Source organism: Aethalodelphis obliquidens, unplaced genomic scaffold, assembly GCF_003676395.1.
Source record: "Aethalodelphis obliquidens isolate GAN/ISIS:26980383/991018 unplaced genomic scaffold, ASM367639v1 scaffold8, whole genome shotgun sequence".
In the NCBI taxonomy this organism is placed as follows: domain Eukaryota; kingdom Metazoa; phylum Chordata; class Mammalia; order Artiodactyla; family Delphinidae; genus Aethalodelphis; species Aethalodelphis obliquidens.
In genome coordinates this window covers 59,102,894-59,120,242 of record NW_020837952.1, presented here as the reverse complement: position 1 = coordinate 59,120,242, position 17,349 = coordinate 59,102,894, and the positions used below count along the sequence as shown (strand labels likewise).

The 17,349-nt window shown below is 56.2% G+C and overlaps 1 protein-coding gene across 1 annotated transcript; it reads right to left on the bottom strand.

Annotated features, from left to right (window-relative positions):
- Positions 1-1,590: 1,590 nt before the first annotated feature.
- Positions 1,591-13,320, bottom strand: LOC113621129 (metallophosphoesterase domain-containing protein 1-like). Its single transcript, XM_027107898.1, has 2 exons — positions 12,213-13,320; positions 1,591-3,277 (listed from the first exon to the last, which is right to left on the bottom strand). The coding sequence occupies exons 1-2, from the start codon at positions 12,434-12,436 to the stop codon at positions 3,067-3,069; spliced, it is 435 nt and encodes a 144-aa protein (XP_026963699.1). The 5' UTR covers positions 12,437-13,320; the 3' UTR covers positions 1,591-3,066.
- Between the last annotated feature and the right edge of the window lie 4,029 nt (positions 13,321-17,349).

Genomic DNA, 17,349 nt, shown 5'->3' with positions numbered 1-17,349 from the left:
GCACCCTGTCCTCACTCCCCACCATCACCCACTGCATGGGACACACTTGCACAGAGCTCTCAGTGAGGTGTACTGAATGGACGAATGAATACCCCTGCGGTCTTTGCTGAGTGTGTGTGTGTGTGTGTGTGTGTGTCTGCAAGAACTGCCCACACAGCTGAGATCGCAGGTCAACTCCACACACTTTTACACACAAATCATCTACCGCTTCTCCCTGCAACTCAACGTGAAGGCTCAGCTCAAGTCCCCCCACTGCCTACTGTGGGACCAGCCCATGTCCCCTACCTCTACCCCAAGGGGGCCCTGATCTGCAAACGCCAGCTCCTGGAGGCAGTAATAACACCTGCACAGCCCTTTACAGTTCACACACTTGAACATTTCCTCCATCCCAGTGGAGTCTCAAAACAACCTGCCTCCAAAGAGGCAGGCAGGTCAAGGGGAGCCTGACCACCCCCAGTTAAAACGAGGCCAGGGGGCCTCAGAGAGGTCACACGACTGCTGCCATTGCCTGGGAGAGAGCTGACCCTGGACGTCTGGCCCCAAAAGGCACAGCCCACACCTTAACTTCGAATCAGTGAGGTTTCACCATAAAAACAAGAGAGGTGATAACAGAGGAGAGGACAGAGCTCGGCTCTGGAGTCCAACTGCCTGGGTTTAAACCCCAGCTCTGCCACTTACTAGCTGTGTGACCTTGGGCAAGTTCCTTCACTCCTCTGGGCCTCGGTTTCTCCTCTGTCGAGTGGGGATGACAATAGCTCCCGCCTCGTTCCCTCACCAAGAGAAGCAAATGATTTAATAATATACATGAAGGGCACATGCCAACACTCAATAAACGCAGAGCCCTTTACAACACCACCCTGAGCCCATCTCTGCCGCATCACCACACCCCTGGCACGTGAACCGCCAGCCCACAGAGGTGAGTCACCTTGCGCAGCGGGCCAGTTCCCAGAAAGCCAGCTGCAGACGGACCGCTATAAACCCACTCCTACTGATGCCCTAACTCACATGCAAATTCCTCCAGCTCTGTCACTCTTCAGGCTGAAGCCCCGCCCAGCCCACTTGAGTGACAAACAGTGACATCTGCAAACACTTCAAGGCTGCCAAGGGGAGAGGTTCCTTTTGTAAAAGGGAGACCCCTCTGTAAGTTCACCCTTCCCACCCGTGATGATCCAGGCAAAGAAATCAATCCCACGTCAAGTGCAGACATGAAGAAAGCCTCCTCAATTCCTCCAGCACACAGTTCTGACTTCAGTTACGAGGCGAGTAAAGAGATTCTCCTAAAATGGCCACATCTCACCGTGCTGGCCCTCCCAGGCCCCTGCTTTCCCCTTATGTGCAGAGTCTCAGGGAGTCCCCACCCCCCTTTCCAGGCTCATCACCCTCACGTTCTCCAAACCTCCTCCCTCCAGTCACAACACGTCATGCCACCTCTCAAGTGTCCCCCCGCAGGCTTTGGCCTCCGCTGTCCCCTCAACCTGCAGCTGCTCTGTTCCCAGCACCATCGCCCAGCTCCCCAGGCCGGGCCCAGCCCAACGGCAGCTTGTCCCAGAAGCCGCCCCAGCCTGGGAAGAGGCCACCACCAGCCTCTGCACTGAGATCCCACAGCCCTTGGCCACCACCCCCCTGGCACATGCAACTGTTGGGTTCATTTACTCACTCAGCTTGGAGACGAGCATGTCTGGGCCGGGGGGACATCGGAAATAGTCCCTCACTTCGGGAACCTCAGTGCAAGGGAGCCGACATCGTCTTCTGTCAGATAGGGGTCTAAACAGCACCCACCCCAAATGGCTCTTCCTCAAATTCAGCCCGGCAGTGGTGGTAAGGAGCCTGGCACACAAGCAGGTGCCTGGCCACCAGCGACTCCTGTTCTCTGCCTGGGACACGGACTCAGCTCAGCCTCACATCTTTTGAGACCCACAGCAGGGGGACAAGAAACCAGCCCCCGTGAGGGTCCCCTCCTGGGAAGCAGCCCGGGGCGTGGGGAGAAGCCCAGGGCAGACTCACCGACAGGAGCCCCTCCCACCCCAGCCTTCACAAAGCTCAGCCCAAACAGGCCCCTTGATGAGAACTTCCCATTTGAATAATCAATATTTAAAGCTCCGAGCCCGCCAAGGGGAGTGCAAGGCCTTGCTTGTAAATATTTGTCTCGACTGGCAGAGCCAGCCTCTCCCGCCGCAGCCACCCGCCTCGCTCCTGGCCCCCCTCTGCCTGCACAGCTCCCAGCCAACTGCACAGCGGGACGCCCCTGGGGAGGCGGGGGACCGTCTGGCGGCCACGAGGGGCTGCACGGGGAGGTGGGCCCGCCCCGTACCCAGGCCTCTGTGTCAGCAGCCCAGGGGCCACCCATCTGTCTCCTTGGGCCATGGCACAGAGATTCGCTGGGAGGTGTCCCTGGATTCCAAGCAAACGGCTTTTCCCGGGGGGGCACCCCAGATTTATGTCTTTCTTATTTCGGAAGAAAGCAAAGCTGAGGACAAAACCCTAGGGGCGTGCTCGCAAATCGTGGCCCACCATCTCCTACGGCGCAGGACGGCACTCCGCCGCCAGTACCAATGGCTGCCCGCGGAGGAACCCACACCGGGCCCCCTGGGCTCCTGCTTGGGGCCACGAGGCCTGGAGGGTCCCCTCACTGGAGAAGCCGTCGATGACGGTGGGTGGCTGTACCTACCAGCTGAGGTGCCTGCCCTGACATCACTGTTCCCAGAGAGTCATTCATTCATCCGTCCATTCAGCCACTTATCTGCTCATCAATTATTACTCGGCATCTACCTGTACCAGGCACTGGGGGCTGGACACACAAGTGGACAGAAACAAACCTGGACAAAATCCCTTTGGGAGGAAGTCCCCCGGGCCAAAAAAATCCCACCAACAAATGGAAAATCACAGCAGAGACAAGCGCTGGGGTAGGAGACCTCCCAGGTGTCACGGGAGAGTGAGAGGGGTGTGGCCTGGTCCCGGAGGTCAGGGGGCTTCCCAGGGGAGGTGGACAGGTGACAAAGTCCAGGGAGGGGCCGGGCAGAGCAGGGAGGAAGGACGGTGGGCAGGGGGCCGCCCGAGTCCGGCTGCTCACAGGCACCGCCCCTTCTGGCACCTACCCAGCCACTCGTTGAATTTCTTCACCTCGCTCGGGAGCCCCAGCTCGGTGAAGTCCCCGGCATGGATGAGCACGTCGCCGTAGGGCATCTGGATGGGGTCCGTCCTTGAGTGGGTGTCAGACACGCAGACAAAGCGGGTGTATCCGGGCGGCTTGGGGGCGTCATGAGGCACCGGGTCCACCCTGAGGGGAGAGAAGATCATGGGGTCACGGGGTCGCGGCGCTGGGAGCCTGCAGCTCACGTCCCATCAACTCAGACCACAGCCAGGTCAGATCACACGTGGTCCAGATCACATCCGCCTGCCCACCTGTGTCCGAATCCTGCCCCTCCTGATCACTAGCCGGGCAAAACATTTCCCCCTGAGCCTCAGCTTCCCCTCTGTAATGTGGGAAGCCCCGAGGGTTGCTGCGAGGTAATGAATGGGAAGGGCTGACAGGTACAGCCGGGCACCTGTACCCGCGTGCACCTGTATGGCGGCTACAGCTAACCTGCTGCTTGACAAGTAGTACCTCTCTACCTTTTTTTTTTCATTATCAGCCCTTAAGGGGCCTTTTTGTCTTCTTTCTTTTTTTCTTTTTTTTGCGGTACGCGGGCCTCTCACTGTTGTGGCCTCTCCCGTTGCGGAGCACAGGCTCCGGACGCGCAGGCTCAGTGGCCATGGCTCACGGGCCCAGCCGCTCCGCGGCATTTGGGATCTTCCCGGACCGGGGCACGAACCCGCGTCCCCCGCATCGGCAGGCGGACTTTCAACCACTGTGCCACCAGGGAAGCCCAAGGGGCCTTTTTAGATGTTTTTTCTACTCACCCCTCTCTCATAAAGTTCTAACACCACAGATACGCCGTATATCTGTTCATTTACTGTGCGTGTATCTGTGCTTTAGAATCAGAGTAAGATTTTTTTCACCCCCCAAAACCAGTTTTCACCCCCTTGGGGGGTGCTATCAGCCCCATCAGGGATGCATGGACGGAGCTCCACCTTCCAGCCGGAAGATCCGACTCTCTGGCACTGTGCAGAGACAGCACAAGTAGCATCCGGGGAGAGCCACGAGGGAAGGGGGGAATTTCGTGGGAGCTTGTGAAACAAAGCACTAAAGACAGGCAGCAATTTTCCAAAACTATGAGAGGGTCCGATCGGGTTTAGAACACGGGCTTTCCAAGGTCCTGTAGGAAAACAGTTCTGGAATCAGAAGACCAGGCTTCAGATCCCAGATCTGCTGCTCGTCACTAATGTAACCTTAGGAAAATGTCTGGCCTTGGTTTGCTCGTCTGTAAAATGGAGCCACCTCATTAGGCAACAATGCTCAGAAAATTAACAAGCTGCACAACTGTTAAGTTCTTGGTCCCGGGGAGCCCCTGGGAGCCTTCTCGTCTTACAGAGGAGGACACTGAACAGGTGGCCCCCCCCAGTTCAGGGCTGTCCCCAAGAGCCACACTCTGCCTCCTCAGCTGACTGATTTTTCCAGGCTCAAAACTCTGAAAAACAACGCAATGACATTTCAACGAGCTGCTCTCTCCCAACGAGGATGCGGCTCGAGGAGTTGTGTTTAAATCTAATTATGCGCCAAACCAAAAGCGGCGCCACATCAGTTACGTAAATACTTTCAAAGGCATCTTTCTGATTATGCTGCTTCTTCTTCAGACAAAATACTTCGAAGAAACGTAACTAACACCTTACGAGAGACGTGGGTTCAGCAGGCTAATGTGCGGGGACCTTTAGCACGCCCCATCCATCGCAGCTACAGCGTCACATCAGCCCCTCCACGTCACCAGGCTGCGGCGGGAGGGGGTCGCGGGGCACCTCTCTGGGGGTGGTTAAGCAGGTCAGAGTGGGACCCGACCGGGGAGAAGAGGAAAAATCCCTGAGTCTGATGATGGCAACAGGAGGGTTCTGGAGCCCTTCTTCATCCCTCTCATTCCTTCATTCATTCCCTCATTCATTCAACACAACACATCCTGAATGCCTACTGGGTACCAGCCCTGAGCTCAAAGCTGGGGAACTGAATGAGCCAGGCCTGATCCCAGACTGACGGTGGACACAGACCTGGCCAGGAAACGACAATAAAGTCACAAGATTCGATGGGGCAGCAGAGGGGCTGGGGGCCAGAGAAGGCCCTAACCTGGCCTGGGGCCCCCTGAACTTTCCAGGAGGAGGTGATGCCTGAGCTGGTCTGGAAGCTCAAATCTCCCTCCCAGTAATTGCTGCCACTCCTCTGTCCTCTGGGTCCCTCCCCCCACCCCATGTGACAGTCTTGCAGGGAGCTGGCCTGTGAATCCACCTGTCCGCCCCTAACACAGCTGATTGGACCAAGGCAGCCAATCACTACTGGGCTACTGGCCCGGCAAGGAACACGAGTGAGCCAATCAAATTCATTCAAATTCATTCATTCTTTCTTTCTTTCTTTCATTCCCCCTCACATACACTGAGGTTGTGAGGACACCACAAGGAAACAGAAAACAAGTCAAAGAGAAAAAAAAAGGAGACACAGGGAGTGAGATGCCACCCCCTGTGAGTCCCTTGTGGAGGAGCCCTGAGCAGTTCCCACCATCAGCCAGCCAAGAGCACGCGAGTTGCACCGGCGCTAGTCGGGCTGGGCCTGCTGCTGGAGCCCAAGCTCTTTAATTAACTCTGTTCTTACTTCCCTCCGCCCCGAGGCTTCTGAGCTCAGTGAGGAGGCAAACCTAATAATCCCCAGAGAAAAAAAAATAGACTCTTATTTCCCGGCACTGTCCTCCGGCTATTTGGATTGTAACAAATGCTCAACTTCAAATAATAATAACAGTAATGATATTGATGATTTCCACGGGCTGAGAGCTCATTACGTGTTAAGCGCTTTACATGCATCTGCTCTCTTCACCCTCACAATGACTGTCTGAGCAGGGCACTATGGTTGTGCCCATTTTATAGATGAGGAAACTGAGGAGCAGAAAAGGCTCACGTGCCCAGGATCTCAGCTATGGAAGCTGGTGGAGCTGGAATTTGAAGCTGGTTTTTGGTTCCAGAACTCACACCAAGCTGGACTATTTCCAGGCCTTCATTTCATTCAGTCAATCTATGGACAAATGCTTCTTGAGTGCCCCCTAAATACCAAACACCTGCTAGGCACAGGACGGGACACCCATAGAGACCACCTCGTGCAGCTCCCAGAAACCCTGCCGGTGTTTAGAAGTGAGGAAAAGAGCGAGAAGAATGAAGATACGGAGAAAGAGAACGAGAGCACACAAAGGGTGGGAGGACCCGGCAGCATCCTTTGAACCCTAGATCCAGCTGTGCCTGAAGCTGGTCCCAATCTGGATTTCCTAGCTAGTTATGTGAGCCAGTAAACTCTCCTTTACCCATAAGACAATTTGAATTGGGTTTCTGACACTTGCAATGGCAAAACCCTGGCTAACCCCTGAGTTCCAGCAGCCCCGTAGAGTAAGTAACTGGGGCCTGGAAAGGTTAGTCCCACATCCAGGGCACTTGCTAGTATGTTAAAGAGTAGAATTTGAACATAGGCCTTCAGAACTGGAGTGGGGGCATTTAACCTCACACCTTCTCGCGACTAGAAGAAACAAAGCAAAATGGTTATTCCAGAGTCGTCCTTCATGGACCAGAGAGAAGGTATGGAAACAAGTGTTCCTGGTTTGGGGGGGGCCAAACCCGACTTTCCCAAAGCCTCTGCCTGCTGAGGGGCCCCCATCAAGGCTGTGGCTCTTTCTCTCTCTCTCTCTGAGACCTATAATCTGTCACCACTCTCTCCAGCCTCACAAGGCATCTTCCCACCGGAATCCTGGCGGCAGGCATGGTGCAGAATAGAGAATGCAGCCTCCAGCACCTGGACCCAGCCTGGCACCCCGGCTCGGCGACTTCCTCGCTGTGCCCTGGACCCTCCCATCCTCCAGTCCAGCTCTGTAGGGTGGGAACCACCCAGGGCTGCCCCCTGCAGCCCATTTCCTGTGCCCTGGACCCCTTCTCGGTCTCTTTCTCCCCTAAGCCATTGGCTCCCTGGAAGTGCAGCTCCTGGTACCAAAGACTCATGTGGGCATCAGAAGCAGAGCCCCATCCCCCCACTATTTCCTGGGGAAATAGGGTACACTGAAAGCCAGGGGGTGGAGAGCAGAGGACTCGTTCCTTCAGTGAAGTTCCAAAACCATGTCCAGCCACGTAACTGGACACGAGCTGTGGCGTTCTAGAATGAGAGAGACCTCTGGTCCCCTCCTTTCATCCTACAAGTGGGGAAACGGAGGCCCAGAGGAGGGCAGGGACTGGTTGGCACTGGGCCACACTGCCCAAGGCTCTTTCCACGAAGCACTGACTCCGAGGTGACCTCCACCCCGAGTCCCTGTGCCTGCCCTTCCTCCCCACATCCTGGCTTTGCTTTTGCCGGTCTTCCAAGCTCCGGGGTTATGCCACCACCCCCAGGAAGCCCTCCTTGATCTCCCACCACACTCTTCCTGGGGCGTGCACCCTGCCTCATCCTTGCTCCCTTTTCTTTCCCTCCTCCTGTCCACTGTGCTAGGCTCGAGGGACAGCCCGTGCTGGTGGAGGGGACAGATGCTTAGAAAACTGTCCCACAAATGAATGCATAAGCACAGGCTGAAGCCTGTGTCACGAAGGGAAGGCTCTGAGTGCTTAGATCGGGGTGGGGGGCCGTTAGGAAGGTCTGGGGAAGGGTCAGGGAAGGTGTCCCCAAGGAAGTGACACCTGGGTGAGATCTGAAGAATGAGTCTATGTTGTCAGGACAAAGAGTAGGGGAGGCAGAGGGAACAATGGAATGTCCCAGAAAACACGGAAAGAACAAATGTGTATGGGGGGGGTGGGAGGAATTGGGAGATTGGGATGGACACATATACACTATTGATACTATGTATAAAATGGACAACTAATGAGAACATACTGCATAGCACAGGGAACTCTACTTAACGCACTGTGGTGACCTAAACGGGAAGGAAATCCAAAAAAGAGGGCATATATGTATATGTATAGCTGATTCATTTTGCTGTACAGTAGAAACTAACACAACACTGTAAAGCAACTATACTCCAATAAAAATTAATTTAAATAAAAAACATAAACGTCCCAGAAACCAGAACTGCACCTGGAGCCCTTGGGGAGAGGGTGCAGGATGCGGCTTGAGAACAGACAGAGCCCAGGTCGGGGCTTTCTTCCTGCCACGCCCCCTCGGCCCCTCCCGGGGCCAAGGCTGACCCTCACTGTCTCCTGGAGACCTCTCAGTGCACAGACGGGCTAGGGGCCACTGGGTCCCTTCTGAAGCCTCCGTGTCACCTAGCGAGGGGGTCGGCACTCCAACCTGGCGCAGAGGTGAGGGCCGGGGATAGGGGCCAGTCCCAGCCTGGCGCAGAGCAGTGCCCTGCCCTGCTACATTCTTCAAGGACCCCGCACAGCCTGACGTGCTTGGAGGGTCTTTAAATGGGTTAGTCTAGTATCCACCGATGGAACTCCCTTTCAAGGCCAGAGAGGAGTCGCCATGCCTGGCACCAGCTCCCCGCCCCCCCCATAAGGTGGATCCCCAGGGTAACCCTGTCCCGCAAACACTGCTCTCACCTTCTCGCTGAGCAACAGGCCACCCGGCCACCTGCCCACCCAGGACTAAGGGGCCGGTGCCTGGAGGGGCTCTCCCCAGACCACCGCAGGGTTTCTCGGCCCCCAGGGTAAGGGGTCTTCCGTCTCAGGGCCCAAAACCCAGAGGCCCAGATCCAGACATTCACTCCTCAGGCAAAGACAGCCTCGTTACCGCCAGGGTCTCTGGGGGCAACTACATAAATCACAGGCTCAACCGGAGGCCGCGTTTGGACGGTCACTGTCGTTACTAATGTAAATTGTGGATTCATTAAATAGGGCCCCTCGCTCCCTCACCCGAGACAAAGCCCAGGGTGGCGATAAATTACGTGTTGGGAAGTGGCATCCGTCCTCCCGCGTCTCCCTCAGTGGAGACTCGCCATGGAAACCCACGTGCTTCCCTGGTGCACAGGGTGTGAGTCCAAAGAAGGGGGGTGGGAGGGAACGGCGCCCCGCCGAGTCCCCACGCGATCCGGCTTCACCCAGCTGGGTACAAAGTTGCATTTCAAAGGTGGGTTGACCCGAGCGGGCAATGAGAGAGCACCGGATGAGGAGTCCAGGACCAGGGCGCACTGCGTGCTCTTCCCAGGACCCGGCCCAAACCCCCGGCCTCCCCAGAGCCCCACTGCCAGTAAAGCCTGGAGCCCTGGCCTCAGGAGCAGGCAGCACAGAGCAGGCCAGGAGGGAGGCAGCGGGGCAGGCCGGTGGGAACCTGCTCCGCCCACGCCAGCTGAGCGACCACGAAAAGCCGTTAAGCTTTTTCTCCACAGCACTTGTTGCTCCCAGGATCCTACGCTATCGCGCACTTCATGACTCTTACGACGTGTCCCACTGGAGGGTCAGCTCGGCGCGGGCAGGGCTCTGCCCCGATCACTGCTGTGTCCCTGGCACCTAGCCCAGCCAGCGAATACTAACGATACAGGACATCGTGGCCTGGCCCCCCTCTATGTGGGTTCACCTACCTGACCCTCAGTATTACAATGAGCGGCATTACGTAGACGGGGAAACTGAGGCACCGACAGACACCCGACAAACAAGTGGCAGAGCCAGGATTCAAAGCCAGGCAGGCCAGCCTGGAGCCCACACTCCTAACTAACCAGTGTGCTGCGCAGCTGCTCACAAACACCCCGAGAGGACGGATAAATGGATGAATGAACAAATAACCCGCAGTTGTTAAGCGGGGGAATCACCCTTCTCTCACCTGGTCATTCACTGCCCTTCCTCAGGACACAGCCCGGCCCACGGGGCCCGCGTGGCTCCCGCCCAGCGCACCCTCCACCCAGCTGGGCGTTCCTGCACTTCCCAGCCACCCCCCAGCTCAGACCCTGCGGCAACTTCTGCCTGGCCTGCTTCCCCCTCCCAACTTGCTGCCCTCACTCCTCGTCCTCTGGGTCTCAACCTAAAAGTCAGCTCTTCCAGAGGGTCCTTTCTCAGCCCCTTGGCCGCCCTGTCTCCTGACTTCTGTTGCCCTAGCCCTGTTCTGGGACTGGGGGCTGCCTGGCGGGGGTGTTCTACAGGACAGCTCTGCCTGCTACTACTCAGCTGTATCTGCGGCGCCCAGGGGCCCCTCTAATGGGTGTGCAGACAAGTGGGCACAGACACATACCCCACCTGCTCTGCCCGAGGGGCCCGGTGCTCTCGCCCGTCCCCAGTGGCATCCGGGGACCTCAGACACTGTCACTTCCAGCCCAGGAGGAGAAACCCCAGCAACAGAAGAGAAAACCCAGCCCTGGGAGGGCCTTCCCCCCCTGCAGCAGCCCTGCCAGGCCTCAAGGTCCCAGAGACCAAGGAAGAGCGGGCCTGAGACCCAGGGCCTCCCATCCTGCCCAAATCTGCCAACCTGGCTCCAAACTGGGTACTGGGGTTAGTTTCCCAAAGAGAAGTCGACCAAACAATAAAGTAAGCAGCTACCGACAGGCCAGCCCTGCGGCTCCCACGGAAATGAACGTTTTCCAGAGCAGGCGCTGCAGGGAAGAGGGTGTTCCCAGCGCTGGAACCCACCCCCAGGCCTGGTGCCCACCTGCCTTCCAGAACCCCTTCGCCCACGAATGATCTCTCTGCACCCATCCTCTGCAACAGAAGACCAGTCCCGAGGGAACCACACAGTAACAAGAGGCAGCAACCTCCCCACCCCACTTCCAGGCCCGGGTGTGGAAACCCCCGGCTCCTTCTCTACGCGGGCCGCAGGCCGCGTTCTCCCGTCTCCCCGAAGGGACGGCCGCTGATACCTCACCTGACCACGGCTCCCTAGAGACGGTACTCAAGGTCCTAGAGGAAGCTGGGGTCTGTGTCCTCATGGGGGCATCTGACCCAGCCTGGAGGTCAGGGGGCCTGCTCTGAGCCCCAGAGCCCAGGAGCATCCCCATCACAGCTCTGACCTCCCTGTGCTCTCACTGGGAACTCGTGGGGCTCCCCCCTCGTCAGGGGCTTGTCAGAGACCCAGACCCAGCACAGGGGCACCCCAAAGGGGCTGAGAGAAGTTTCAGCAATGGAGCAGACGAATGTCTACACTCTCAGATGGAGGGACGTACATACTTACGTCCACAGACATCACAGCAAAAGGATGCTAAGCATGGAGAATGGCCTGGACTGGAGACGGGTGTCAGTTCTGCTGCCTGCCAGCTGTGCGGGCTCGCGTGGGTCACCTGTCTGGGCCTCTGCTTCCTCACCAGGTAAGCCCTGTGGTGCAGGGCTGATGGGAGCGGGCAGCGGGGACAAAGGACGAGGACGTTCTGGCAACACCCGGAGTCGCCCAGGGCAGGGCCAGGAATTTACCCACCTCCACCCTGTGCCACCTGCACCCCTCCCGACCACTGGAAAAAAATTCAGGGAGCGGGGGAAAGGTTCTACCTGTGCACAGGAGTCCCGAGTCTATGTTCTCACTGCGGCCCCACTGCTGGGGCACCCCTGGTATTTTCCATCAGCCCCAAAGAGCAGGCAGCAGAATTCCCCAGTCCTTTTGGAAAGCATCTCTGCTTTTTCAACAGAAGCAAAGGGGGTCTGGGCAAAAGGGATGGGCAGAGGGAAGAGAGGACAGCCAGGCCAAGCCCAGGGTCCTACCCTGCCACGGGGGCTGCAGCAAGTCCCGTCCCCTCCCTGGGCCTCGTCCTCCCCATCTGTACAACAAGGAACATGAATTAGACCAGGGGGTCAGTAACCCAATACCAAATGCCAAGAAGGGGCAGCTGGAACTCAGCTCCCCAGACATTGCCACGAGGACGTATGGGCCTGGGGTTGCCAGGACGTTGGGCTTTGTACGGCAAAGCCAGAAGTCTGGATTTTCGTGTGCAATCACCTCATTTTTCAATATTTGTAAAACATTCTCCTGGCCAAATGAAACAAGACTCCAGGCCAGAATCGGCCCACAGGCCAGCACGCTGCAACTTCTCCCACATCCCTCCCAACTCAGAGCCTCGCTGATCTGGGGAGCCCAGAACCGTTGCATGAAATGCTTGGGCCCAGAAGCCAGGAGGCACCCCGAGTCCAGGAGCCCACCCCGGACGGCCCTCACCACCCACACCTTCCACCCCGCAGGCCCATCGGAGACGCCCACTCACATCTGCACATGCGGCGGCTGGAAGCGGCCCTGGTTGATGTTGTAGAAGGTGAAGGCCTGGGTGGGGTTGGAGCTGTACTCGTCCACCTCAATGATGAGCCGACTGTGCTGGTGCCTCCGAGCGGCCATCGCGTGGGACTGGGAGAAGGCCATGCCCAGGCCGCAGGGCAGGAGGGCCAGGGCCTCTGCTTTCAGGACGCCGGGATCCCACCTAGCGCGCCACATGGACTTCCGCAGGCCGCCCGGGCATCTCCCGCCGCCCGGCCCCGAGCCAGACCTGGGAACAGACTGAGGAGACGAAGCAGAACCGTGCGACAGTTAATCTGTTTGGGATTTGCTTTATTTAATGTCAGATGAAGATTTAGAAAGAGGGAGAGGGCGGGGGAGAGGAAAAAAAAAAAAAAACACAGTCGTACAGCTCAAAAACTCATTACAAATCTTTCCAACTCAGCAGTTTGATGAATATACTTTGGTGAAAAGAAAAGGGAAGGGAGGGAGGGGACCAAAAAAAAAAAAAAAAAAACCCACAACGCCATGGACGGATGCATGCATGGTCCAACATGTTTAAATACTTAAGACTTTTTTTTTTTTTTTTTTGCCTTCGACAAAACCCCCCAGAGCCCACAGCGTGGCCGTGAGATGCGGAAGACAATGGCTGGTATTCTGGAAACAGGTAAGGTAAGTTTTACTTTTCGGAACTGGGGAATAGGAAGGATTCACCTCCAACCCCACCCGCTCCCCTCAGACCCCCCCACCAACACACTCCCACACGGCCACACCCCTACAAGCCCGAGCAGGTGGGGAAAGCACGGGCACAAATTCCTTCATCAACCACCATTTCGCCTAAAGATATCGTTTTAGCAGCGCCCGGAGAAGGGATTTTCCCAGAAAGACTGCCATACACCAACTCAGCTCAGAGGGTGGCCACGGTCGGGCGTGGGGTGGGAATCTACTTAAAAAAACAAAACAAAACAAAAAACCAACAACCTTCTCGAATGCCTTATAGGGATCTCAGGAATTCCGATGTTCCCAGTCAAACCTTGAATCCACTCACATCACAGCTTACAGACGCTATAGATATTTTCTTCATTTCTTTCATTGGAAAGTACAGTTTGCATTTGTAGTTACTAGATTAAAATGTCCCTTTTTTGATTCCAACTCGCCTATGTGAAATCCTGGAAACAAGACTGCATCCTACCCTGACACACACCCTTGCCATGACGGCCCATGCGTCCTCATTAAGATCATCTTTTTTCTTGCTCTTTTCCATAATTTTTTTTAACTATGTAAACAGGAAATGCCTCAAAGATTCGGATTTTTTGGGGTTTTGGTCATTAAGACCCTCCGACGATTGTATCTGCACTTCATTTAACCAAGGAGAAAATAACATCATTTAAACTATTCCTGGACAGTCAGATCCCAGTCACGTTAAAGGAAGAAAAAATCCCCTTTGCTTTGCACATGGAAGAAGAATGGACACAGTCAGAAAACAAATTAGATTAGGAAAATGACAAAAATTAGAGACTGGAGAACATTTTAATTAGGTGCAAAGGAGAAATGGATTATTAATTTTTTGAACTCTCAACAATCATGCCCATACAAGGTGCAATAAATACCAATATCCTTCTGCTCTCCCGTCACCATCCTCCCCCCAAAAAATGCATCCTGACTCAGAATACACATCCCTCCTTTCCACTTGGGAAGATAAGGAGAAAAAACTCAGCCTTTTCCCTCCAGGACGCACTTGCTCCCGTTCTTTGTCCTGTTCGTTGTTTCTAACGAATCGGTTCCCGCAGCGGATGCAGCGTGGCAGGCCTCCTAGCTGGGTGAGTCAGGGCGCCCAGGCCTCGGGGCCTGTGCCCATCCCGTTTACCCCGGGAGAGGCCGCAAGGCCGCAGACGCCGAAGTCCAGGGCTCCAACAGCCCAGATCTGAACAAGAGTTTGAGGCCCGGCCTGGAGCTGACCTGCTGTGTGACCTTAAGCCAACTTCCTAATCTAAGTCTTAGCTTCGTCTTCTGGGAAGTGGGTGTGATAACAGTAACATCGCCCCCCAGGGCAGCTGCACAGGTTAAGCGAACGGGAATTCTGAGCACAGTGCCCGGCAGGCACCAAGCGCCCAGCTAATGTTCGCCGTTACTATGATAATCACGATTCAGTTCAATCGGGGACCTGTGTACGGAAGGCCTGCTGTGGGCAGGTGCTGCCCAGGTGCTGGGGCACCTGTGGTCCAGGGGTGTCCAGTGTGAGCAAAGGGTGCGGCTCCAGGAGCCCCGAAGAACCGCAGTCTTCTCAAATGTAAGCTGACTACACCAAGCCCCTGCTTGAGATCCTTACCGTGGCTCCTCTGATGAGGCCCCACGGCCCGCGGGCCCTGCCCACACTCCAGCCACACAGGTCTGTGCCCAGCAGCCTCCAGTGCCCAGAGGCCGCTGGCTAATGAGTGCTGTGAGCTGGTTCAGAGCACGCAGTTCCAACACTTTCAAGGGGCCCCTCTCTAAGACTCACCACCTACCTATGACGTCGGTGTTCCAATACCCCACATTCTGCAGATGAGAATGGTGTGTCACAGAGAAGTGAGGTCTCTTGCCCAAGGCCAGCACAGAGAGAGGGTGGTGCTGGGACCTGGACACAGGCAGCCTAGACCCCCCTTGGCCTCCTCTCCCTCTGGCCAAACTCACCCATCACCCCTCAACAACGCCAGTATTTCCTCAGAGAGGCCTTGATCAGGGGTCCTCAGCCCAGGGTCCCATGAAGAGCCTGGATGTCCACTGGGGGCTGAGCCTAGGTCTCCCTCGCTCACCCTGGTACGTCAGATCAAGCCCCAGCAGCTCTGTGACCTGCCAGGGGCTCTGATTCCTCGTCCACGAAATGGAGAGAAAATAGTACCCATGTCATACAGTCGTGAAGATTAAATGAGGTGACACACGTAAACTGCTTTTCACAGAGCCCAGCACATAGCAAATGCTCAAAAATGTTGTTATTGTTGTTCGTATCCTCATCATCATCACCCCAGGGCCCAGCACAGATGCTTCATAAATACTGAATTAGTGAATGCATGGGTGCAGGGATGGATGGAAGGATGGAGAAATGGAGGGAAGGATGCAGGGATGGAGGAAGGGAGGGGTGTGGGGATGGGGCCCTCCACCCACCCCTGCCCCCAAGGAGCGGGCGCCTGCGTGCCCTGCAGCAAGGCTAGCCGCAGTGGGGGAGAACCTGTCTGCACCAGGGGACTCGGCCAGAAAACGCAGGCTGCAAGGCGTCCCAGGAGGCGCTCCACAGTGAAATGCTGCATTTCACATAAAGGGGGTTTGCAATGGGCCCTGCTCAGAGAAATCAGGGAAACTGGGAACGCAGAGCCTTCTTTTAATACCCATTTAATATTTATGGTGCTGCAGCAGCGCCAGCCACTGTGCGGAGAGCGCAGGCGATCCACGGAGGGGGAGCAGCGATTCCCAAACACATGGCTTGGAGCTGGGAAGCATGTACACCTGGTCCACAAAACAACACAGCACGCAGGCGATGTGGAGGGCGCTGGGACCCGCTGCGGGGGAGACGACCTGGGCTTCCATCCTGGCTCTCTGTCCAGTGGAATGACCTTGAGCAAGTTACACATCCTGGCTGGGCCACCGGAGCCTCCTCCGTGCCAGCGGGCAGGAAGGAAATGGGACTACGAAGAGGAGGGTGGAATAGATTGATTAATGCATTTACTTATTCAACAAATGTTGACCTTGGCCCTATGAGCCATCACCGGTCCAGATGCCACAAAGAGCAGTGAAAGAATCAACAGGTCACAGCCCTCAAGGAACCGGGGGTGGGGGCAAGAAAGCAAACACATAGGTAAATAGAAAAGATACTTCCAGATAATAATAGGTACCCGGAAGAAGACAGGATGGGGTGATGCAATAATGGGTACTGGGGGAGGAGAGGGTGGTTACTTTACATTGATGATCAAGAAAGTCCTGTATAAAGACGTGCCATCGCCTCAAAATGAATGCTGAGAGGGAGCCAGACCTGGGAAAGAGAACCAAGGCAGAGGGGACAGCGAGTGCAAAGGCCCTGAGGCAGAGACCACATCAATAAACAGTCTCATCGTATCATTATTGTTGTTGGCCCCTGGTGTGCTTCTGCAATGGAGGAGGGCCTGGACTTTGAGGTCAGGGGTTCAGGGTTCAAATTCGGTGCTGTTTAGCTACGGGACCCTGGGCAGTCACTTAACCTCTCTGTGCTTCCACTTTCTCATCGGTCGCGTCAGGAGGTGACAGATGGGGTGACGGGAGCCTTGTGCCGGCCCCTCCATAAAGGACCAGTCAGACCAGATTGGGAGAGTTGAAAACTTCTTGTTGAAAAACTCCTTCCATTCTTTAGGGCTCGCTTTTCAAAAGTCTTATTCTTTCACAAGGTGGTTTCTCTTTTTGTTTTCCCCTCAGAGACATTTATTTGTTGGTCCTCAGGTGCCTTGAGGCGAGTCAGGCCAGGAGGAGCCTGGATGCCGGCCGAGGCACCAGGCGGCAATTAGCTATTAGGGACGGACGGTACGGAAGCTCATACCCGGGAAAGAGGCCAACCTGGGCCCCACCTCCCGCTGCTGCCTCCACAACCTTGTCTGCCCTCCATTGCTGCATCACCAAGGCCACACATCACACCAGCCTCCAGAACCAAGGCGCTAACACGCACTCTGACCACGCCATTCCTTCCCACACACTGGATCTCGTCAGGAGCCCGGCTCCTTAGAGCCCAGGAGCCCACACCTGCCCCCAGCCTCACCACTCAGGCCAAGCTCTCCACTCCAGGATTCCCCGGCACACCGGGAGTCCCACCTCTGAGCCTTCGCACTTGCTGTTCCCTCCGCCTGGAAGGCTCCACGCACCACCCCCACCTGTGCACACACACCTGTTTCCTGGCTCGGGGCCTTGGGAAGATGCCCCCCGCCCCCACCGACTCTGACCTCCCTGGGGTTTCTCTCACCGAAGCTCCCAGAGTAATGTCCTGTGTCTGGGCTGAGACGCCAAAGAATGAAACAATACACAAACGAATGAGTGAGTAAGAGAAACCATACAGGCCCTCAGGTACCCAGCCCAGACTCCAAAGCAGCTTTAACCTCCTCAGATTTGGGGTTTCTCACCTGTAAACATGTGGA